The sequence below is a fragment of the Oncorhynchus nerka genome, linkage group LG22 (assembly GCF_034236695.1).
Source record: "Oncorhynchus nerka isolate Pitt River linkage group LG22, Oner_Uvic_2.0, whole genome shotgun sequence".
In the NCBI taxonomy this organism is placed as follows: Eukaryota; Metazoa; Chordata; class Actinopteri; order Salmoniformes; family Salmonidae; genus Oncorhynchus; species Oncorhynchus nerka.
Genome location: NC_088417.1, coordinates 29,020,181 through 29,046,309, shown reverse-complemented (window position 1 = coordinate 29,046,309; position 26,129 = coordinate 29,020,181). Strand labels below are relative to the sequence as shown.

The following is a 26,129-nucleotide window of genomic DNA, read 5'->3' as shown; positions in this document are numbered from 1 at the left end:
AATGATAGGAGAGACCATGTGAGGTTATGACAGAGCCAAGTGACTTGGTGTATAGCGAGAATAGGAGAGGGCCTAGAACAGAGCCCTGGGGGACACCAGTGGTGAGAGCACGTGGTGAGGAGACGGATTCTCGCCACGCCACCTGGTAGGAGCGACCTGTCAGGTAGGACGCAATCAAGCGTGGGCCGCGCCGGAGATGCCCAACTCGGAGAGGGTGGAGAGGAGGATCTGATGGTTCACAGTATCGAAGGCAGCCGATAGGTCTAGAAGGATGAGAGCAGAGGAGAGAGTTAGCTTTAGCAGTGCGGAGCGCCTCCGTGATACAGAGAAGAGCAGTCTCAGTTGAATGACTAGTCTTGAAACCTGACTGATTTGGATCAAGAAGGTCATTCTGAGAGAGATAGCGGGAGAGCTGGCCAAGGACGGCACGTTCAAGAGTTTTGGAGAGAAAGAAAGAAGGGATACTGGTCTGTAGTTGTTGACATCGGAGGGATCGAGTGTAGGTTTTTTCAGAAGGGTGCAACTCTCGCTCTCTTGAAGACGGGAGGGACGTAGCCAGCGGTCAGGGATGAGTTGATGAGCGAGGTGAGGTAAGGGAGAAGGTCACCGGAGATGGTCTGGAGAAGAGAGGAGGGGATAGGGTCAAGCGGGCAGGTTGTTGGGCGGCCGGCCGTCACAAGACGCGAGATGTCATCTGGAGAGAGAGGGAGAAAGAGGTCAGAGCACAGGGTAGGGCAGTGTGAGCAGAACCAGCGGTGTCGTTTGACTTAGCAAACGAGGATCGGATGTCGTCGACCTTCTTTTTCAAAATGGTTGACGAAGTCATCTGCAGAGAGGGAGGGGGGAGGGGGAGGAGGATTCAAGAGGGAGGAGAAGGTGGCAAAGAGCTTCCTAGGGTTAGAGGCAGATGCTTGGAATTTAGAGTGGTAGAAAGTGGCTTTAGCAGCAGAGACAGAGGAGGAAAATGTAGAGAGGAGGGAGTGAAAGGATGCCAGGTCCGCAGGGAGGCGAGTTTTCCTCCATTTCCGCTCGGCTGCCCGGAGCCCTGTTCTGTGAGCTCGCAATGAGTCGTCGAGCCACGGAGCGGGAGGGGAGGACCGAGCCGGCCTGGAGGATAGGGGACATAGAGAGTCAAAGGATGCAGAAAGGGAGGAGAGGAGGGTTGAGGAGGCAGAATCAGGAGATAGGTTGGAGAAGGTTTGAGCAGAGGGAAGAGATGATAGGATGGAAGAGGAGCCTGCTGTGAAATTCAACTATGTAAAAATGCCTCCATGCATATGTTCACTACTTTAACATTCAACAATGACAACATTTTAAATGTGATTTTTTTGGGGCTCCAGGGTGAGAGTCCTTTTTTGAGATGCTTTCTTGCATCTGCTATTTTGAATGCCCTGAAAAAAATGGCTTAGCCAAAATCAGGTCACAGTAGGCCCAGATAAATTGAGAGAGGCCTGTTACATACACAGTAGGCAATGACTGTCATAGCCATTGGTCAGTCAGATTGCTGTGCAGCCTTCAGCCTACCTTCTTGCCCCAACTTTATTAGGTAAGAGGGATTCCTGAACGGTTATTAAATCCAACAGTGCGTTCACCAATTTCCATCAGTGTTCATTACTTTGTAAAGGAAACATAAGTAACTGATGTTTTGCAGTGATTGAACAGAAATGTCCTTTGTGCACTTCAGTTCAATTCTTTGTGCAAAATACTATTGTACACCCAAATACCATACCAATTAACATTTGTTATGATTTTTTATAACACTCTCTTGCATTATAATTCACTGTTTCTTATACCGTACCAAAGCCATAGATATGCAGCCTATATTTGCTCCCCCCTTAAAAATATATATATATTTGGGCAAAGATTTGTTGGCGCGTACTGGCCCTGGGCATATGCGTGATGACGTCTATTTTTTCTGGAGGGATTGTAGTCGGCGTTGTATACCAGTCTTGCGTATGACAGTTGGCAAAAGCAAGTAGGATATCTTTCACTGTAAACAACCAGAAATGTTAACATCTATGATGAAGCAACTGAACGTGGAGCGAGAACATCCTGCGGTGAGTAACGTTATGCCAATCTCGTTCTTCTGTGCTGTTGAATCAAGCAAAAAGTGTCTGCGGTAACGTTAACTGGCTTGATGCTAGCTAGTAGCTAACGTTAGCCTAGCCAGGTGATACGCTTGCTGAATAGCTATTATGCGAATTAAATGGCAAGTTCGTTAGTTAAATAATAATGGTGTTAACTCTACCTCGTTTTCAGTGATGTAACCTTTGCTCCAGCTCGAACAAAAGCTTGCCATTTTAAACAATCGGTACTCCGCCAAGGCGCCTCATTATGGAGAAATCCTTTCATGTTTACAACTCCTCTTCACCTCCCTGCATGGGTTCTGTTTTACAGTCAACAAGATGCTCATTACACATCACAGGGTTAGGCAAGATCACATCTGCAGCTGAAATTGGGTCCTGACTTTTCCGCGTGGAGATAAAATAGTCCAAAGGCTCGTAATATGAAGCTTCTTATGAGGTTAAAGTGTGTGTGTGTGTGTGTGTGTGTGTGTGTGAACAAAGCAACCAGGACATAGCATTTTCTGCAGCAACACAATAAATCTGGGATGTTTGTGTCACATGTATTTTCAGCCTAGTCTTTTAATCTATAAAGACCAGACAAACTCCACTGACTTACTCTACCATGCTCAATTAGTGCTCTGTCATTATGTGTTTCCCAAATGCCACCCTAATTCCATTGTAGTGCATTACCTATGGGTCCTGGTCAAAAGTAGTGCAGTATATAGGAAATGGGGTGTTATTTGCGATGCAGACATTGACTGGCAGGGAGCTCTGTCAGACAGACACCAGACAATCGATACAGTTTCAGGCTGAATGAAAGCTTATTTAATGTGCAAGGGACCATTCTCACCTAGACCCCCCCCCCCGCCCCCCCCCCAATGCATTTTACTCATACACACATCTATCAATTATAAATGACATCTGGCTTTATCAATAATTTATGTGCATCTTGGTTGCAATTTGCAAAGAGTTGGCCTCATTCAGGGGACAATAGTGTATTTAATAACATGATCAATGTCCTTATGATCAGCAAGCAAAAGGTGGGATGATAAGTCAGTTTTATTTTCTGTATCCTCTATTTTTTTTATAGGGTGCTGGATCCTAGAGCGAGAGTGAGTACTGGCCCTGTCTTTTTTTCACCAGCGCCTCCTATGCTGACCTGCTGCCCTGCCAGTTTGCAAGGCTGTGAGAGTAAGAGTTTGGCGGTAGAGGTGGGTGAGGAGGGTTGGGGTATCTGACAACCAGAGGGAGGACACTGACAGCCCAGCCAGATGTCCTCGCCCTTCGTGCCTGTACCTGTCTCCATCAGAGATAGGACCCTGCCAGGGGCCAATGGGAAGCCCAGGCGGGGCCCTCAGAGGACCTCATCTTTGAACAGTGTTTCCAGCAGCTCTGAGTCCTCCTCCACTAGAGGCCCCAGGGATGAGATCCTGGGCCCTGGCCGTGACCCTGGGAGGAGAGGGAATCGAGTCGGAGGGCCTCGATCCCAAAGCTCAGAGAGAGGCTGCTGCTTCACTTCTCCACCCTCCCTGTTGCAGTGTCAGAGCCCAGTGACCCGGGCCAGGCTGAACGGGCTGGGGCTGGACCCCACGGTGGAGTACTCCACCTCCTCCCGGATGAACATGGATCAGGAATCACCACCAGGACCTCCAGGATCCATCACAGGGTCCTCAGCCTGGGAAGAGAGGCCCATCACCCCCACCGTGCTGGGCTACGAGGTCATGGAGGAGCGGGCCAAGTTGACGGTGAGAGAGCGAGAGGGAGGCAATTCTTAGCTTGGTCCTAGATCTTTGTGTTGTCTTACCTATGGCTATTGTCATGCAAGAAGTTGGCTTTATAGCACAGATCTGGGACCAGGCTATGCAATTCAAACATGACTGGGACCAGCAGGAAGCCAAACTCAACTAGTCAGCAAAAATGTTGTCCTTATTTTAACCACTTTTTCCCAAGTTGCAAGTCATTTGAAATATCCTTCCTTTCTGTTTTGATGCCTGGACTTGTTGGGAATGTCGTTAATGTCATTACTGGAACTTTTTTAAAGGGATACTTTGAGATTTTGGCATGCTAGCAGATACCCATAGACTTCCAGTCATTGCGCTAATGCTAGTTAGCATTGTCTCACGAAACTACCTTTAACTTCCTTCGTACTGGACACAGAGACATAAAAATCATATCCACAAGTTCATCTCACTCTGGGGAAGTAGATATCGGAACTCATTGCCAAAATCCCGAAGTATCCCTTTAAGCTCTGGGCTAAGCACCAAGTGGCACAAATGACCAGTTGGCTTTAGTTAGGCTACATTACCATTCATTTATCATGGTCTGGCTAGTCTGTTTGTTTCCTGACTGTTGTGTCCCCAAATCCAGTTCATGATCCCCCCCCCAAGGCTATTTCCTGTGTGTTTAGAGTTTATCCCAGGTGGCTAAGGTCTGGTCAACACTCACAAACAAAATTATGCTATAGATCGCTGTGGATAGTTTGTAGTCTACGCATAGTCACTCTGTTGACAATGGGTAGTCTGTGGATTGTCTGTAGTCTGCCTTCTCCCCCTGTATTTGTTCCCGTAGATGGGATTAGAAGCCCTGTACTGTTCCTGCTGCCTGGGCAGATGTTTAGGAGTTTTAGGGAGATGGAGGTGCCATTGGATCAGGAACAGATTATTAGCGCCAGCCAAAAGTGGCAACATCATGGCGAGAGGTGTGGGAACTGCTGGAGGTTATTAGGAGCGACTGAGGGATGTGTTGGAATGTGAAATCATGCTGATCACGATCTCAATACATCAGCCCTGCCATCAATGACCATTTGTTAACCCCCCTGCATCCCTCTCATCCAGTACAGATGGACGATGATACAGCAGAATAAGGATTTGACTCAAAGCAACTGAGTGGTTGCACATTCTTCTCTCTCATTTATAGTTTGCAACATGAATTGTATTGAAGGCCTAACACTATTGTATAAAGTGTTTGCTGCTCATGGCTTCAAGTTGTATTCATGATCTAGCCTAGTTGCAGATTGGTACTGCAGTGTACTGCCCCTTCCACTCAAACAGGCGTTGTCATTTCACTCTCCAGCAGCACTTTAATTAAAAGGAATCAGAATATGCTGCTGAAGACTTCAGTCATTGATTTAAAGGTCAAGTCCAGTAATTAACTCACTCCTAAAATGGCTTCTGCATTCCCACTGCTTTCCCTTAATGCTATCTAAAATAGACTGCCTCATTTGCTGCAAGTACACAACTGCTTAGTGTAACTCCAAAATGGTTTCCTATAAAGTGCACTACCAGAGCCCCTGATCAAACACAGTGCACTATAGTGAGTAGGGTGCCAATTGGGCCGTAACCTCAGTTTGTGGACATAACGTACACATGATGATGCCAGGGTTTCTATTATATTTACACCTATTAGTCTTTCTTTTGCATGGTGTCCCTGTTGTCGGTTAGGTACTGTCTTCTCCTTTCTTTTCCTGGCTTCCAAGTTCCTGTTAACCCATTTGATATTAGTGCCAGTGTGTTCTTGTGAGCCTTGGCTGGCTCACCTTCTCTTCAGTCTATCCTTTCATTCAGACACACCGCTCTAACCAAACCCAAGGAGTTGGACTTATAAATGCTTATTTCTGAGCCGTCATGCTTAGAATAGCTTTCGGCATCAAAGGTGTTCCATAAAACCCCAAATCAGTGGGATTGTATCCCAAATGGCACATGTATTCCCTATTTAGTGCACTATTTAGGGAATATGGTGCCATTCGTGACGCAGGCAGTGTGTTCTGAATGCCTGTGGTTTGAAATGACTGAACAGGGTCAGAGATGGACAAGATGAAGAAACGCTAAATGTCTGACTTTCTTAAAAAGACATTGGTTATGAAAGGGAGAAAGTTGTCTCTTCTAAAAAGCAAGCTCACATCCATATTGTCTTTGTCTCTTGGTATTACTAAGCTTCTATTATACGTCTTTACTAATATTGAGAAAATAAATCTCTGTTATGTTCAGATTCAGTCTCCGGCGCACTGTGCTGGTTTGGTTTTGAAGGAAACATTGTTAATCTATGACTCTAATTGAATATAAGTTAACTGCTATCATAAGGTCAAAGGTGAGCTGTTAACATGTGTGTGTGTGTTTGGTCTCCTGCTGCAGGTGTATAAGGTCCTGGTGAGGAAGACTCAGAATGAAAGTTGGGTGGTTTTCAGAAGATACACTGACTTCTCCAGACTCAACGACAAGGTACGTCCTGACTCGAGGATAGTTACTCCTCCCAGAGACTGTCCTGGGCCTCGTAGGAGGAAAGGTTTGTCTGATGAATACATTCGGGCGGACTAACTATCCTCCTGTCTGTCAACAATGGGCTGCGATCTAAACTCAAAGGTATCTGAACTTTACCATCTATGACATCATTGCTAGCTAGCATACGACTCATCCATGTGACATAACCCTCCGTCATCTCACACATGCCCTGGTTTCCACTTTTCCTGATCTGTACCCCATCTGAATAGTCTAAGTAACAAACCCTATTACTGTTGTCAATAATGTAGGCCTATCCAGTGCTCAATTGCCCTGACACAATATGTGTTTGTGGCTGTAGATTCTCGCATGGAGGGACAGTACTCAGTACTGTGGGAGAGACAGGGTTATACTCAGTACTATCGGAGAAACAGTAGATGTGTTCGGATACTCATACTAACCGCACGTACCATACAATCTTTGACTTGAATTGAGTATATAGTATGGATATAGTTAATATACCAAAAGTTCCCTGATGTCGTACTAAATTCGCCAAAATATGAAGTATACATGCAGAGGACACTATTTCCGTACTTTAGGGCCCATAAGAAGAAAATGGGGGGAAATATGCAGCCGAAGTACAACAGGAGCGGATACAAATTCATTGCTTTATCTAATTATGACAAATGTTAAGAAAATGTTGAACAATGTAATGACTTTTCAAACAAGTTACCTTACACGTTATGTTGGCTGACAATTTGTTAGCTACGCTGTTCTTACGAACCACATAGCATATCATTACAGCAGTATGTTACCGGTATGTTAGCTAGCAACCTAACGATAGTTGGCTAATAATACATCAAACTTGCCAGTAGATTAACTATAAGCTAACTACCCAATTTTTTTTTATTGGTTTGATTATTCCCGGCATTCTTAGCTTAGCTAAAAGATATCGTCGTTGTACATTCTCAATTGACATTCGGGTGCTTTCGTAAATTCGCTCTGGCGATCTCCGATTTCAGAGCACACTCGTCTGAGTGTTTCAGAGCACAGAACAATGAATTTGCGAGTGCTCAACACCCGTTGAATATGGCCGTTGTCAGTAAACGTCGGCAAAAAAAGCAGAAGTAATTTGTTGTCAACAGCAGTTAGTCACCAATGCTCTTGATAACATGAAAACTGCCTAACCGGCTCTGCTAGGGCGAGTAAAATGGTCAGAGTAGTCTCATTTGTGTCTGGAAGTAGCTAGCCAATGTTAACTTGGGTGCTTGACTGCCCGTTGTAAGGTCAGAACGCTCAAATCAACCCTACTTCTTGGCGGAGCGTCCAGTGTGCGCTCAGAGAGCGAAACACTCGGGAATTTACGAGTGCACTCTGGCACTCCAGATTTGAATTTAACAACACACCCGTATGCACTACCCTCTGTCGTGCCTTGCAGTCTGATGCCACGCAGTTGCCATACCAAGCTGTGCTGTAGCTAGTCAAGATGCTCTCAATGGTCCAGCTGTAGAACTCTTTGAGGATCTGAGGGCCCATGCAACAACATCAACCTCCGGTCACTGGCAAGGCGCTAATGCCCTCAATTGAAAGGATACTGTTTGTTTACAGTATACTAAAATGAACTAATAGCATGTAGTGTATGCTCATTAAGTAGGTAGTATACAGTATGTTAGTATGGGTATTCGACAGTGTGTAATAGTCAGTACCCTGGGATGGACCGTGTGTAATAGTCAGTACCCTGGGATGGACCGTGTGTAATAGTCAGTACCCTGGGATGGACCGTGTGTAATAGTCAGTACCCTGGGATGGACCGTGTGTAATAGTCAGTACCCTGGGATGGACCGTGTGTAATAGTCAGTACCCTGGGATGGACCGTGTGTAATGCAAATCTAAATCAAATCACACGTCTTTAACAGATGTAAACTAACAGTGAAATGGTCCCTTACCAACAATGCAGAGATTTTTAAAAATCAATAAAAATAACACAAGGAATAAATATACAATGAGTAAAGATAACTTGGCTATATACACTGGGTACCAGTACCGAGTCGATGTGCAAGGGTAAGAGGTCATTTAGGCAGATACGTACATATAGGTAGGGGTAAATTCACCAGGCAACAGGATAGATAATAAACTGTAGCAGCAGCATATGTGTTGAATCAAGAGTTCAATGTAGATATTCCGGGTAGCTATTTGGTTAACTATTTAGCAGTCTTATGGCTTGGTGGTAAAAGCTGTTCAGTGTCCTGTTGGTTCCAGATTTGGTGCATTGGTAACACTTTCCATGCAGTAGCAGAGAGAACAGTCTGTGACTTGGGTGGCTGGAGTCTGACCATTTTTAGGACCTTCCTCTGACCCCGCGTGGTATAGAGGTCCTTGATGGCAGGGAGCTCGGCTCCAGTGATGTACTGGGCCGTATGCACTACCCTCTGTCGTGCCTTGCAGTCTGATGCCACGCAGTTGCCATACCAAGCTGTGCTGTAGCTAGTCAAGATGCTCTCAATGGTCCAGCTGTAGAACTCTTTGAGGATCTGAGGGCCCATGCCAAATATGTTCAGCCTCCTGAGAGGGAAGAGGTGTTGTCGTGCCCTCTTCACAACTGTGTTGGTGTGTGTGGACCATGTTAATTTCTTAGTGATGCGGACACCGAGGCACTTGAAGCTCTCAACCTGCTCCACTACAACCGTGTCGATGTGGATGGAGGCGTGCTCGACCCTCCGTTTCCTACTGTGTACACGATCAACTCCTTTGTCTTGCCAACGTTGAGGGAGAGGTTGTTGTCCTGGCACTGCACTGCCAAGTCACTGACCTCTTCCCTATAGGCCATCAGGTCTATCACCGTTGTGTCGTCAGCAAACGTAATGATGGTGTTTGAGTCATGCAGTCGTGGGTGAACCAGGAGTACAGAAGGGGATGATGCACGCACGCTGTAGGTGTTCCTCTTGTCCAGGTAGGAAAGTCTTACATCGGCTACCCGAGCACGGTGTGCTACTTTCTGCACACGCCACTGTCAGCGTGAACTGTACCGTTTCCACCTTCTTATTTATTTTTTACCTGGAGTTTTCCCTTATTGTAGGCTATTACTTTTACCACTTTTAGTCTTGAAATCTTTGGTTGTTTACCTCACTACCTTACTGTTTAGCACAGGCCCTCACATGTGAATCCGTTACATTTACATTTAAGTCATTTAGCAGACGCTCTTATCCAGAGCGACTTACAAATTGGTGCGTTCACCTTATGACATCCAGTGGAACAGCCACTTTACAATAGTGCATCTAAATCTTTTATGGGGGGGGGGGGGGTGAGAAGGATTACTTTATCCTATCCTAGGTATTCCTGAAAGAGGTGGGGGTTTCAGGTGTCTCCGGAAGGTGGTGATTGACTCCGCTGTCCTGGCGTCGTGAGGGAGTTTGTTCCACCATTGGGGGGCCAGAGCAGCGAGCAGTTTTGACTGGGCTGAGCGGGAACTGTACTTCCTCAGTGGTAGGGAGGCGAGCAGGCCAGAGGTGGATGAACGCAGTGCCCTTGTTTGGGTGTAGGGCCTGATCAGAGCCTGGAGGTACTGAGGTGCCGTTCCCCTCACAGCTCCGTAGGCAAGCACCATGGTCTTGTAGCGGATGCGAGCTTCAACTGGAAGCCAGTGGAGAGAGCGGAGGAGCGGGGTGACGTGAGAGAACTTGGGAAGGTTGAACACCAGACGGGCTGCGGCGTTCTGGATGAGTTGTAGGGGTTTAATGGCACAGGCAGGGAGCCCAGCCAACAGCGAGTTGCAGTAATCCAGACGGGAGATGACAAGTGCCTGGATTAGGACCTGCGCTGCTTCCTGTGTGAGGCAGGGTCGTACTCTGCGGATGTTGTAGAGCATGAACCTACAAGAACGGGCCACCGCCTTGATGTTAGTTGAGAACGACAGGGTGTTGTCCAGGATCACGCCAAGGTTCTTAGCGCTCTGGGAGGAGGACACAATGGAGTTGTCAACCGTGATGGCGAGATCATGGAATGGGCAGTCCTTCCCGGGAGGAAGAGCAGCTCCGTCTTGCCGAGGTTCAGCTTGAGGTGGTGATCCGTCATCCACACTGATATGTCTGCCAGACATGCAGAGATGCGATTCGCCACCTGGTCATCAGAAGGGGGAAAGGAGAAGATTAATTGTGTGTCGTCTGCATAGCAATGATAGGAGAGACCATGTGAGGTTATGACAGAGCCAAGTGACTTGGTGTATAGCGAGAATAGGAGAGGGCCTAGAACAGAGCCCTGGGGGACGCCAGTGGTGAGAGCGCGTGGTGAGGAGACAGATTCTCGCCACGCCACCTGGTAGGAGCGACCTGTCAGGTAGGACGCAATCCAAGCGTGGGCCGCGCCGGAGATGCCCAACTCGGAGAGGGTGGAGAGGAGGATCTGATGGTTCACAGTATCGAAGGCAGCCGATAGGTCTAGAAGGATGAGAGCAGAGGAGAGAGAGTTAGCTTTAGCAGTGCGGAGGGCCTCCGTGATACAGAGAAGAGCAGTCTCAGTTGAATGACTAGTCTTGAAACCTGACTGATTTGGATCAAGAAGGTCATTCTGAGAGAGATAGCGGGAGAGCTGGCCAAGGACGGCACGTTCAAGAGTTTTGGAGAGAAAAGAAAGAAGGGATACTGGTCTGTAGTTGTTGACATCGGAGGGATCGAGTGTAGGTTTTTTCAGAAGGGGTGCAACTCTCGCTCTCTTGAAGACGGAAGGGACGTAGCCAGCGGTCAGGGATGAGTTGATGAGCGAGGTGAGGTAAGGGAGAAGGTCTCCGGAAATGGTCTGGAGAAGAGAGGAGGGGATAGGGTCAAGCGGGCAGGTTGTTGGGCGGCGGCCGTCACAAGACGCGAGATTTCATCTGGAGAGAGAGGGGAGAAAGAGGTCAGAGCACAGGGTAGGGCAGTGTGAGCAGAACCAGCGGTGTCGTTTGACTTAGCAAACGAGGATCGGATGTCGTCGACCTTCTTTTCAAAATGGTTGACGAAGTCATCTGCAGAGAGGGAGGAGGGGGGGGAGGGGGAGGAGGATTCAGGAGGGAGGAGAAGGTGGCAAAGAGCTTCCTAGGGTTAGAGGCAGATGCTTGGAATTTAGAGTGGTAGAAAGTGGCTTTAGCAGCAGAGACAGAAGAGGAAAATGTAGAGAGGAGGGAGTGAAAGGATGCCAGGTCCGCAGGGAGGCGAGTTTTCCTCCATTTCCGCTCGGCTGCCCGGAGCCCTGTTCTGTGAGCTCGCAATGAGTCAGAAAGAAATCGTTAAAGAGATGGGTAGGGCCAAGGCTTAAGACGGTGTGAATGATGCTGAATGGGTGTAGACAAAAGCTCCTTTAGGAGGTGTACCAAAATATTCAAGGGCCATTTTCTCAAAAGTGGGGTTACAAGTATATCAACTTTCAAAGCAGATTTACTTTCCCATTGTTACTCAACTGCAGTGTTTGAAATACCGTTTTCTAGCTCTGAGTCTCTCTACTTTACTGTAAAAAAAAAAATACTATTTCAAATTTTTGCTACATAGGACTGAATCCTGGTGGTGGGTCACACATGCATTCACCTGCATTGTGAATAGGCTACATCTTGATTTGCCCAGTTTATCAATAGAGATTTACCATTCAAAAAAAATATTACTGTTATGTTCTTATGGTAACAAATACAAATGGATTGTATGATTATTTGATTGATTAATGCATACACCAAAAATTCTAAAATGTCAAATGTAATGATCTTGATCTGTTTGGATCAAGTGCCATTCTGTGACCTTGGCCAATATGCCTTTATTTGTGGTATTGTGATACTAAACCTGGTATCAAAGTAAACATTTCGGTATCATGACAACACTGCGTCCAGAGCTGCCAACTCGTTGAAGTAGAAATTGTCATCCAAATTGAGTTTAGTGATCGCTGTTCTAATGTCCAGAAGGTGTGTTCGGTGGTAGGAAATTATGTCCGAGACATTATCTACAAAAAAAAGAAACACAAAATTGGTCAGGAACCCGTAAAGCAGCACCCTCTCACGACTGTGGGAGAGACCATCTGTAATCATCAGTACTGCGGGAGAGACCGTCTGTAATCATCAGTTCTGTGGGAGAGACCGTCTGTAATCATCAGTACTGTGGGAGAGACCGTCTGTAATCATCAGTACTGTGGGAGAGACCGTCTGTAATCATCAGTACTGTGGGAGAGACCGTCTGTAATCATCAGTTCTGTGGGAGAGACCGTCTGTAATTATCAGTACTGTGGGAGAGACCGTCTGTAATCATCAGTTCTGTGGGAGAGACCGTCTGTAATCATCAGTTCTGTGGGAGAGACCGTCTGTAATCATCAGTTCTGTGGGAGAGACCGTCTGTAATCATCAGTTCTGTGGAAGTAGCTCTTTTGTGTTGGAGAGTAATACAGAAATGAAGTGAATCCCCTCTGTGCACCCCCCCCTGCACACAAAGAGCCAGTGTTCCACAAACAACAACAGCAGCAGTAGCTTTGTCTAGCCAGCCACAGGAAGCCAACTCCTAGCGGGACAGGTCAGAGATGGACAAGATGAGAAATACTATGTGGATTAGGTATAATAATCATTCACTTTTTAAAAGCCTTACAGCTGAGTGCTTCATGTGACGTCCATATAATCAACTATTTTCTTAAATCTAGTCTTATCCTTAAGTCAGCACACTGCCAACAATACCCTTAGATGGCCTACTACATTTTTCTGTTAGAATTTTTTTGTTGTAATAAAACACAGACTACAGAAGGCTAAATGTCGACTATACGCCTACAAATCCGGTTTTGCTACTAGACACAGTAGCCTGGGGTGAGGTAAGAAAAGGCCACACCCTCCATCAGACACACAGAGGCTGTGGACAGGCAGCACAGCCATTCCTGTGGTCTCTCTCGCTCTAGAAGAGAGAACTAACCAATCTGGACACCTATTCACAAAGACTCAAAGTAAGAGTGCTGATCAGGGTTATTTATGATTTAAAATATATGTATTTAAAAACGGATCCAAGATCAGCACTCCTACTCTGATTTGTGAATAAGGGCATTGGCCTAACGGGATGAACACTGGGCTGCATGTGCTGTACTTGTTAACCGGAATTTGGGAAAATTGTTTGAAGAGTTTTTCCATAGTTGACATGGATGTGTTTTTGAAAGATCAATAACTCAAGCCCCTCCCTTCACTGTTGAGCAAACAGGCCTTGTTTGGTTTTCCTGGACATAACAAACCATGTAATGTTACATTTGTTCAGGGTGTGTTGGTGGTGTTATTGCGATAATTAGCCTGTGCTTCTTCGTCTCTCTTTTCCGTGTGTGTTTTGTACGTGTGTTTGTTTGTACGGTGTGTAATGTGTGTGTACTGGGTGTGTTAAGATGCCGTGTGTGTGTATCGGTGTTGTTTTTCCCCTGCCTAACCTGTCTCTGTGTGTGTGAGTTTCAGCTAAAGGAGATGTTCCCAGGGTTCAGACTTTCTCTGCCTCCAAAGCGCTGGTTCAAAGACAACTACAACTCTGACTTCTTAGAGGACAGACAGCTGGGCCTGCAGGCCTTCCTACAGAACCTGGTGGCACACAAAGACGTTGCCAACTGGTGCGTGTCTCCGTGAACATGTCTCATCATGCAGTGCAAACCTCAAGTGCTTTGAGGTTTCACACACACACATATACACACACAGTCTTGAGTTTACTGATGGACTTGCTGGTTGCCTATGACCTGAGACGGACTTAACACCTGGCCAACAACAATGAACGTCTATGGAAGCAGCTGAATGTATCCACACACACTTTATTTAGGCTATATTAGAGTTATGTAGTCAAGGTTAAAAGCATACATTACACAGTAACTGTATTTAGCATTGTAATACAAACCTTTTCTAATACCCTGTCTAGTTTCCTTGGCACCAATACTGGTGACATGGACAGCAAAACCAATACCCAATCCATCATAGATACACTGTCTTTTGGGGGATTGTGTGTGAGTACCCTGAAGTTGCTTGGTTGGTATGGAAAGATAAGTTGTTGTTGATTATTAAAACGCTGTCTTTCCTTGTCTCTTTAACAGCATAGCAGTGCGAGAGTTCCTGTGTTTAGATGATCCACCAGGTCCTTTTGACAGTCTGGAGGAGAGCCGGGTAAGACCGATCTTCTGTTACCAGCATGCAACTTGAGGTCGACTTTCACAAAAGCCTATTGAGAAGTCACGTAGACCCAAACGAGACCAGTTCAATCCAGTTTCTGCAGTGTTTGTTTCTGTGACCCATAATCCTGGGAGTAATTTGGGACGGGCTTTGTTGTTCTCTAGCTGGAATGAGCCTCCGATGCCAGCATCTAATTAGTATATACATCCATTAGCATAACTGTCATTAGAATAGCTTTTACAGTCTTTGGTTAGTGGAGGATTAGGATTTGGCTTCCTCTCCTCTAAGTTGTCCACTAGGAGAGAGTGGGGTAAGTTGAGCCGCGGGACAGGGTGAGTTAAGCCTCCTACACATTTCTGTACTGAATTAACTATTACCACTACCTTTTTAAAACCATGTCTATCTTTATTTCCTTAACACAATCACAATAGCTTTTTTTGTCTTTTTAATAATTTTAAGCATTTAAACACTTAAACCCTTAGGCCCTGGTGTTACCTCATATCCCGGCGATAATGCCTGGGAAGGAAACCCTTTCAATTGGCTCAACCATTGGTCCAAATTACCCCAAGGCAAACATTTAAACTATATTAGCCCACACAGCTAGAAGGATGGATAACTTTTATTCTAGGTTAAGTACCTCATATTGTATTTTAGAGACCCCAACTGTTCTATACATCAATCTTAAAACGATCTACTTAGCATCATGAAACCTCTAACACAATAGATTAATTTGACTTGGTGAAAATCTGTTTTTTTGGACCTAACTTGCTTACCACTTTTTCCATGTGGTTTCTTTCTTCACAGACTCCATGAAATGATGACCTCTTCCTAAATATGTGGTCAAATTATACATTTTGTGTATGGTTTCCTAGTAACAACTATTCCTTTGGCTCAACTTACCCAACTTTGTTTTTTTTTGCCATGCAAGTTGTTGTCCTGTCACGTTTTCATAACTCTGTGTCTGTCTCTCGCTCCCGCCCCCCTACCAGGCATTCTGTGAGACTCTGGAGGAGAGTAACTATCGTCTGCAGAAAGAGCTGGTTGAGAAGCAGAGAGAGATTAGCTCCCTCAAGAAGAGACTGGAGGAGAAGGACCGTCACATCCACCTTCTGGAGAAGCGCCTCAGGTACTGAACAACAGACACACACAGGTTTACTGCAATTGTGTTACATGGCTTGTGTTTCTAGGGTGTGTAACAGATTGTGTGTGTGTGCACGCGTTACAGTGGGGAGTCTCTGACCCCAGAGAGCCAGAGTGGGTTGTCAGCTCAGGGCAGTGATAGCAGCGTAGACGCAGATGGAGACGTGGAGTCATCAACCGCCGAGGCAGACCAGGACATTATGTCAGAGGAAAACGGGTAAGACACACACACACACACACACACAATCCAAGGTTTCACTATATCCCGTTAACATTGCCTCGATTTATTTATTCAAGATACTATTCACCAGTTCCGTGGTTTTCTTACTCATAACTGATTTTTCACTGCACTATACGCACACTCACATCGAGAAGCCCTTTTGTATAATGCTCAAACTCTCTTCATTCAGTTAGCTGTCTTTTCAGATGATCAACCCCTCTTCCTGAAGACCAGCTGGCATCATGCCACCTGTTATAGCAGTGGCCATCACAATCAATCTCCTCAAAGTGAACTGTGCTTATGACTTCAACTGCCGTTAGCTGATTTTTGCTGGAGTGCCTCTTTTAAAGCGGCATACTACTGTATCCCCTCCCCCAGAGCATTCACTTTCAAAAACAGAAATGACCTTGAAAGCCTTTGTGAAAACAGCAACCCCCACCCCCCCTAACTTAATTTTCCTAATGCTAGTGAAGTAGCCATAGTGTGTTTCCTCAATAGTTGTCCAGTGAAAAATGACAAAGCCTTGAGGATTGCAGAACTGACAGAGCTGTGTTTAGTGGTTGGGAAAGGAAAGACATCGGGTGGCTACCTCATTCGGCTAATCGGATTAGAGATATTGTATTACAGACCAGACTGAACATTTTATTTAGTTGACTTAACATTAAACCTCAGACAGGAATGGGCCTTGAACCATATAAATACTATACCAATTTTGGCCTGTGAGTGATTTTCTTTGCCCCCCCCCCAAATATTTATTTTTAATTATTGGACATAAAAGACTAAACACCAGCAAATCAGCTCCAAGTGGTTTTGATTTGAGAAATCTGTTCTACAGTATTCCTACGCAGAATAGAGAGATACAGTACCAGGCAAAGGTTTGGACACCTACTCATTCCAGGGTTTTTCTTTATTTTTTACTATTTTCTACATTGTAGAATAATAGTGAAGACATCACAACTATGAAATAACAAATATGTAAAAATGTCGTAACCAAAAAAGTGTTAAACAAATCAAAATATATTTGAGATTCTTCAAAGTAGCCACCCTTTGCCTTGATGACAGCTTTGCACACTCTCAACCAGCTTCTTGAGGTAGTCACCTGGAATGCATTTCAATTAACATGTGTGCCTTTGGTAAAAGTTCATTTGTGGAATTTCTTTCCTTAATGTGTTGGAGCCAAACGGTTGGGACAAGGTAGGGGTGATATACAGAAGATGACCCTATTTGGTAAAAGAGCAAGTCCATATTATGGCAAGAACCGCTCAAATAAGCAAAGAGAAATAACAGTCCATTACTTTAATACATGAAGGTCAGTCAATCCGGAAAATTTCAAGAACTTTGTGCAGTCGCAAAAACCATTTAAGTGCTATGATGAAACTGGCTCCCTTGATGACCGCCACAGGAAAGGAAGATGCAGAGTTACCTCTGCTGCAGAGGATAAGTTCATTAGAGTTACCAGCCTCAGAAATTGCAGCTCAAATAAATGCTTCACCAAGTTAAAGTAAAACATCTCAAAATGAACTGTTCAGAGGAGACTGCGTGAATCAGGCCTTCATGGTTAAATTGTTGCAAAGAAACCACTAAGACACCAATAAGAAAAAGAGACTTGCTTGGGCCAAGAAACACGAGCAATGGACATTAATGGAAATCTGTCCTTTGGTCTGATGAGTCCAAATTTGAGATTATTTGGTACCAACTGCTTTTTCTTCAAGAAACGCAGAGTAGGTGAACGGATAATCTCTGCATGTGTGGTTCCCACTGTGAAGCATGGAGGAGGAGGTGTGGGGGTGCTTTGCTGGTGACACTGTCTGTGATTTTTATTTAGAATTTAAGGCACACTTAACCAGCATGGCTACCACAGCATTCTGCAGCCATACGCCATCCCATCTGGTTTGTGCTTAGTCGGACGATCATTTGTTTTTCAACAAGACTATGGCCCAACACATCTCCAGGCTGTGTAAGGGCTATTTGACCAAGAAGGAGAGGGATCAGATGACCTGGCATCCACAATCACCCGACCTCAACCCAATTGAGATGGTTTGGGATGAGTTGGACCACAGAGTGAAGGAAAAGCAGCTCCGCATATGTGAGCTGCTTTTGTGGGAACTCCTTCAAGACTGTTGGAAACGCATTCCAGGTGAAGCTGGTTGAGAGAATGCCAAGAGTGTTCAAGTTGTCATCAATGCAAAAGGTGGCTACTTTGAGGCTAAAATATATTTTGATTTGTTTAACACTTTTTGGGGGGGGGATACTACATGATTCTAAATGTGTCATTTCAAAGTTTTGATGTCTTCACTATTATTCTACCATGTTAAAATAGAGAAAAACCCTTGACTGAGCAGGTGTCCAAACTTTTGACTGGTACTTTATATGTGATCATATACAAATGTAAGCAAGGATTGAAATATTTGTTTTAGTCAAATATTATATATGTTTGCGTTTCTTGCTGTCAATTTCTAGTCTACAAATTATTTGTAATTATGTTTTAGCCCCCTGACCATCTGCTCAATAAGAAATTGGCTCGCGGCTGAATCTACTGAACAAAAATATAAACGTGTTGGTCCCGTGTTTCATCAGCTAAAATAAGCTCCCAGCAATTTTCTATACGCACAAAAAGCTTATGTCACTCAAATGTTGTGCACAAATTAGTTTACATCCCTGTTAGTGTGCATTTTATCCTTTGCCAAGATAATTCATCCACCTGACAGGTGTGGCATATCAAGAATCTGATTTAACAGCATGATCATTACAAGGGTGCACCTTGTGCTGGGGACAATAAAAGGCCACTCTAAAATGTGCAGTTTTGTCACACAACACAATGCCACAGAATGTCTCAAATTTTGAGGTTACGTGTAACTGGCATGCTGACTGCAGGAACATCCATAAGAGCTGTTAATTTCTCTACCAAAAAGCCACCTCCAATGTAATTTCAGAGAATTTGGCAGTACTTCCAACATGCCTCACAACCACACCATGTATATGGCGTTGTGTGGGCGAGAGGTTTGCTGATGTCAACGTTGTGAACAGAGTGCCCCATGGTGGCGATGGGGTTATAGTATGGGCAGGCATAAATTACAGCCAACAAACACAGTTGTAATTTTATCAATGGCAATTTGAATGCACAGAGATGCCGTGACGAGGTCCTGAGACCCATTGTTGTGCCATTCATCCACCGCCATCACCTCATGTTTCAGCATGATAATGCACGGCCCCATGTCGCAAGGGTCTGTACACAATTCCTGGAAGCTGAACATGTCCGTTCTTCCATGGCCAGCACATTCACCAGACATGTCACCCATTGAGCCTGTTTGGAATGCTCTGGATCGACGTGTACAACCAGTGTGTTCAAGTTGTCGCCAATATCCAGCAACTTCACACCGCCATTGAGGAGTGGGACAACATTCCAAAGGCCACAATCAACAGCCTGGTTAACTCTATGTGAAGGAGATGTTGCGCTGCATGTTGGTGGTCACACCAGATACTGACTGGTTTTCTGATCCACGGCCCTACCTTTTTATTTAAGGTATCTGTCACCAACAGATGCATATCTGTATTCCCAGTCATGTGAAATCCATAGATTAGGGCCTAATGAATTTTTCATTTGACTGATTTCCTTGTGAACTGTAACTCAGTATAATCTTAGAAATTGTTGCATTTATATTTTTGTTCAGTATAGTTGATGATCCCTGGTCTAAAGGGCTATGTGTATGGTTAATTGCAGAGCCAGACAATGTGGACATACAGTAGATGGATTGGTGGCAACAGCAGGGGGTTCTGTCTTAGTTGAATGACCCTGATCATATCCATCCTTTGTGTTTTTCCCTCCATGTTACACAGCTGTGCGGCCCCTATCTGAGATAGGGTGCAGTAGTTGGAGGTGCTGAATACTTCACATTATATGGTATCATGATAATGGTGTCTAGTACCATTGTCCATGTCTTCTGACTGACCTGTGGGCCACCATGTGCGTCTTTACCCCAGAGTATTTACTTAAAGCTCTTTTCACATGTGCAGTGATGGTCTCGGTACTTATTCTGGTGTGTCTCAATGTGTTACCACTGTCTTTTATCATATCATACTGTCCATATGTTTGAAATGTTCATCCCCTCTTCTCTCGACCTACACTGGTCCATCGATTCATGTCACCTTTTCAATTTTCCCCTCTCTCTGTCTCTCCAGGAAGTGTGAGGCCCACCAGTCTCTGCGTCTCTCAGGGTGTTGGTGTGGGCCTGCCTCAGGCAGCTCTCCACCTGTCATCGAGGTGACCCAGGTGTGTGACGCTCGGCTGGAGCACTGAGCCACCTGGGACAACTCTGCTCTTCCCTCAATTCATCCCCTCCTTCATGACTGTGATCACTATTACTCAAGGATCTTGGGACTGAAACATTCTGAGGGTGGGGCTTTGGACGTGACCCCCCCTTCCAAACATTGTTTAGTTTGTTGGCAGGATAGTTGATCAACCCCCTGCCTTGCTGCTCATTTAGACTTCCACAGACACTGGCCACTGTTTTTCAGAGAGAATATGAATTGGGTGGGGGCACTTTATTCAGTAACACCCCCAGGTCATCCCAGCTGCCTGTTAATCTGACTGGACTCAATGATACTGACAGGAGCAGAGTAGGGACACTTTATCCCGTATCACTCCTTCAATGGTTGATTTGTCCCCATGAAGTTGTGGATCGAGTAATTGAGGGACCTTGCATAGACCTGCAGGGACACTTTACTATGAGAAAAAAAATAATAATAATAAAAAATATGTTTTAACTGAGGGCAGTCCTCAGATTCACCTAGTCCATTTGCTAATCTAAGCTTGAAGACCATACATCCACCTCAGAATGGTGCAATCAGACCACGTAGGGGGAATGCATACATCTAATCAACTGGTAACTGTAGCTAGTACTGTAGCTCATTAGTTTAGTTCTTGGGGTTAGTTGGTTCCACACCTTATCTGTATGAAACAGGTTTCCAGAGCCCCCAGATCCTGTGGTCTCCCAGCCAAAGAGTGGATGTGTCTGGAATGACACCCTATATAGAACAGAGCCATATGGGTCCTGGTCAAAAGTAGTGCACTGAATAGCCGATAGGGTGCCTTTTCAGACACAACCAAAACCCGGAGAGGGACTCTAACACCTCCTTAAAGCTGATTGGATAATTGGGTCTTGCAATATGATGAACCATATGAAAATCCATAGACCGAGAAATGGAACCTCGCAAAGCGTGACTACTACAGCACCTCTGCATCAGCGAAACAACACCACCCTGTGGCTATAGTAGGTATGGCCACAGACGATGACGACAAGGCGCATGGGAATATTCTGCCGGTCAATGATGTGTTCAAGATGGCAGGGATTAACATGTCATTTCCTGTTATTATAAAGGTCAAGGCTGTTATGGGGTGGTTGGCAGATATTTGGAGAATGATAGCTCATATGTTTTAGCTTGTCTACTAATATTGTCCTAGTAGTCACATCTCATTGCTTTATACTGCCCATCTGGCATACAGTATCTTCAACAAAAGTAGAACAGAAAGTATTTGTGGGGGTGGTACATCAAATACTTGTTTTGTGTGTTATTTTGGTTCTGTGATAGTTTAGATTTTTGACCCTACACATTGTCGAACTGACATTTTGTTGATTTGCCCCCGTTATGTTTGATGTCATGCGTTGCTTGCACTACTAAACGTCGTCATCTCTGAATGTCTAAACACAGAGTGAACCTTAACATATCAGTCTACGGGCCCCGTTGGAGAGAGCATTGACATCCTTAGCGTTCAGACACCTCTTGTTTATCATGTCAGTCCCACATTCCATGAAATCATATCTTTTATGCCCATGTTAACCTAATTTCTACACTAAGAAATGTATTTTGCCTAAATACATTAGCAGAAAAACCCCATTGAAAACAGACAGATGTGGCTGAATGCTCATAAAGAGATACTGTATATTGCTCTGCTATTCACGTTCAAAAGGACAAAATATATATTTTTTAATTGTCCACTGATACATGCTGATATGATTGGTGGATGGTATCATGAATATATCAACGTTGAGCAGAATGACCCCTGTCTGCATGGAATCGGTTTCCTCAAACTTACCAGACCACTATCACTGACCTCTGCCTGTGAACTACGGGTATTCAAATCCTAGAATTAAGGATTCCATTCTATGGTTCCGGCTCCCTTGTGAATGTCACTTTTGTCTTTGTGAATGCATGCGAGAGAGAATATATTGATCACACTCAATCACGATAAGCCATAATGTGAGCACATTGTTGAGTGTACACTAACATCCCAAAAAGCAATACTCAATACAGTACAATGTATACACTGAGTGTACAAAACATTAAGAACACCTTCCTAATATTGAGTTGCACCCCTTTTTGCCCTCGGAACAGCCTCTTTGTCGGGGCGTGGACTCTACAGGGTGTCAAGCGTTCCACAGGGATGTTGACTCCAATGCTTCCCACAGTTGTCAAGTTGGCTTTATGTCCTTTAAGTGGTGGACCATTCTTGATACACAGTGTGAAAAACCCACCAGCATTGCTGTTCTTGACACAAACCAGTGTGCCTGGCACCTACAACCATACCCCGTTCAAAGGCATTTAAATATTTTGTCTTACCCAGTCACCTCCCTGAATGGTGCATACACAATCCATGTCTCTATGCTTAAAAATCCTTCTTTAACCTGTCTCCTCTCTTCAGCTACACTGATTTAACAGGTGACATCAATAAGGGATCATGGCTTTCACCTGGTCAGCACGTCATGGAAAGAGCAGGTGTTCTTAATGTTTTGTGCACTGTGTGTATAGTACAATGGACTGCGAGTACACCATTTCTCAAAATGTCACATGTTGGTGTGTTTTGTTTCTTGTTATGAGCTGAGAGCTTTCACAGACCGCTTTAGCTCCTATCTCTATTGCAGAGTATATGTTTGGGACTTGGCCAGTAGTGGCTGTATGATGCACTTTATGTATGTACTGTATGACATAGGAGCATGTTGCTAGCTTGGTTAGCATAGCCTCCATTTTATAACGGCTTATTTGAAGCAGAGTGCCTTTTCTGTTTTTTTTGTGTGTTTTTTTCATACACGCTGCGTAGCTTTCCATATTACTTGTGGTTGATGTTGGCTCAATGTTCATCCCACATATTTGTGTAGTCCCTCAAACTAATTTGAAGTGCCTTGAGTTTCTGCCACTTGCTTTTGATATTGCTCTAGTCCACTTTTAGCTCCATAGATTTTAGTGTGAAATGTGAAGAGAGAAAAATTATCATAGAATTATTTTGATGGAAAAAGGTTTAAATTACATTTTGTTTTGAACTAGTTTTAGTGTCACGTTAAAGTTAAACACATGGCTAGTGTCCTGTGGACAAAATCAAGTATGAACTGTGGTTGGTATGTAACAACTGTTATTAAAATCAATGTGATTTGTTGTCGGAATCATTTTGTGTGCTTAAAGGAATAGTTCACCCCCAGAAAATGTGTTTGTTAGACAGGATGGATCAAACCTCATAATTACTTTAAAGTCAAGCATTTTCCAATACATAGCTGTTTGTGGACAACTACTTAATCCTGCGATTCTCTTTTAGTGATCATTTGGTGATATCCATGTTTTTGTTTTGGTGATTTTACGCATACAGTTTTATCTGGGATAAATGGTCAAATGACGTGGGTTTTGTTTTTTTTCTAAACGGTGGGCTGTAGCTGTTAGTTGGGTTCTGTTCAGAACAATGACTTGTCTTTATGCAGCCATGATCCTTTCATGCGTGACCTTTTCAAAAGACAATAAATATTTTTCAATGAAAAACATGAAACATATTTAACCAGTTCTTCCCCATCTCTGTATACTACGTGTGTCAGCGTGTTCCTTCAGAAAGTATTCTCACCCCTTGACATTTTCCACATTTAAAATTGATTTAACTTGAGATTTTGTGTCACTGGCCTACACACAATACCCCATAATGTCAAAGTGGAATTATGTTTTTAGAAATGTTTTATTACAAATGAAACTAAAATGTCTTGAGCCAATAAGTATTCAACCTTTTTGTTATGGCCTAAATACATTAAGGAGTAAAAATGTGCTTAACAAGTCAGAAGTTGCATGGACACTGTGAAATACTAGTGTTTTACATTATTTTTGATTGACTACTTCATCTCTGTACCCCACACACACAATTATCTGTAAGATCCCTCAGTCGAGCAGTGAATTTCAAACAGATTCAACCACTAAGACCAGGGAGGTTTTCTAACGCCTTGCAAAGAAGGGCACCTATTGGTAGATAATAAAAAAACAGGCATTGAGTTATTAATGACATTTTGGATGGTGTGTCATTACACCCAGTCACCACAAAGATACAGACGTCCTTCCTAACTCAGGTGCCGGAGAGGAAGAAAACCGCTCAGGAATTTCACCAGGAGGCCAATGGTGACTTTAAAACAGTTGGTGTTTAATGGCTATGATGGGAGAAAACTGAGTAACATTGTAGTTACTCCACAATACTAATCTAAATTACATAGTGAAAAGAAGGAAGCCTGTACAGAATAAAAATATTAGAAAACATGAATCCTGTTTGCATTTTAAGGCAATAAAGTGAAACTGCTAAAAAAGTGGCAAAGGAATTAACTTTATGTCCTGAATACAAAGCATTATGTTTGGGGAAAATCCAACACAACACCTGACTGAGTACCACACTTCATATTTTCAAGCATCGTGGTGGCTGCATCATGTTATGGGTATGATTCTCAATCAGCTAGGACTAGTGAATAAAAATGTATGTTACAGGGCTAAGCACAGGTGAAATCCAAGAGGAAAACCTTTTTCAGACTGCTTTCCAACAGGCACTGGGAGACAAATTAACCTTTCATCAAGACAATAACCTAAATCACAAGGCCAAATATACACTGGCGTTGCTTACCAAGATGACATTGAATGTTCCTGAGTGGCCGAGTAACAGTTTTGACTTAAATTGGCTTGAAAATCCATGACAAGACTTGAAAATGGCTGTCAAGCAATGATCAACAACCAACTTAACAGAGCTTGACTAATTTGATAAAGAATAATGCAAATATTGTACAATCCAGGCGTGCAACGCTCTTTTTCACTTTGTCATTATAGGCTATTGTGTGAAGATGGTTGAGAAGAAAAAAAATCATTTTTGAATTCCGGGTGTAACAACAAAGTGTGGAAAAAGTCAAGGGGTATGAATACTTTCTGAAGGCATTGTAGATGCCTGAGGGGTATACTACAAAGTAGGTTCAATGAGTTAGCCAACTAACTTTGATAAACAAACAGAAAAAAAAGTATTTTGTTCATTTAGAAAGCTAAACTTACATATGTGTTTTTGGTTGTTGAGTCAATTAGACCTTGCCTAAATATCCCGAAGTAACACAATGAATACGTCACCTAAATAATCTATGTAAAATTGTGCATGAGTGTGTGTACATTCTTCATAGCGCAGTGTGTCACAAGGGGGAGACAGCAGCATGTTTAATGCACAAAATACTGAATCAAAATACTGCACCAAATACCGCCTACAGCTGTTGAGTAGAATACAGCCTCTGTCATAGGCTTTCACCTCGTGAGGGTAACTAAGGCTAAGTAGAATCATTTCCAGATAGGTTCTTAGACATGCCTAAGTTACTCGGAAACATCAAACCAAATCATCTTCAGTAGTTATGTACACAGTAACACAGTACCTCTTTGTCTACACTGATTATTTTTCCATTTCAATTTGAACAATGATCAGTAGGAAACATCAACACACTAGGCTTAGAAAGCATGGCAGGGACTTGCTCCTACTTCTCTCTCCGATTTGGTCTTGCCGTACATACCTACACGTACAGGAGACTACGATCACAAGACACAGGCCTCCCCACTGGGCAGACACTGGTTGAATGGATCAATGTTATTTGTCAACATATTGTAACGTGGAATATACATCGGATTTGAAAAAAGTCATCAACCAGTTCTGTTTTCAACTAATTTCAACAAGAGTTGTAAACGTTGAAATGAGTAAAACTTTGCCTTAAACATTGACTTTACCTGAGTAACAGGTTGTTACTTCAATCTAATTTCAACACAATCATTAGAACTATGTATACGTTGAAATTGCGTTGAAAATTCCACATAGAAATGTATATATTATTGGGTGGTTTGAAATTATGTTGAAATTTAGATTAGATTACATATTTTATTTGACCTTGTTTCAATGTTGATAGTAAAATGTTATGTTTGAATCAACATCAGAGGTATAAAGAGGTATATTGAAATCAATTGTGAAGCCACAGGTCTAACGATTTCTAGGTTCCTGCCTTCTAGGGAGTTTTTCCTAGCCACTGTTTTTTGCATCTACATTGGTTGGATATAACTAT

At 43.8% G+C, this 26,129-nt stretch overlaps 1 protein-coding gene across 1 annotated transcript; it reads left to right on the top strand.

The window, feature by feature from the left end:
* The first annotated feature begins 1,893 nt into the window (after positions 1-1,893).
* Positions 1,894-23,576, top strand: snx16 (sorting nexin 16). The gene is made up of 8 exons (XM_029626665.2): positions 1,894-2,057; positions 3,157-3,811; positions 6,197-6,283; positions 13,707-13,855; positions 14,327-14,396; positions 15,392-15,528; positions 15,628-15,759; positions 19,942-23,576. The coding sequence occupies exons 2-8, from the start codon at positions 3,338-3,340 to the stop codon at positions 20,057-20,059; spliced, it is 1,167 nt and encodes a 388-aa protein (XP_029482525.1). The 5' UTR covers positions 1,894-2,057; positions 3,157-3,337; the 3' UTR covers positions 20,060-23,576.
* The last annotated feature ends 2,553 nt before the right edge of the window (positions 23,577-26,129 follow it).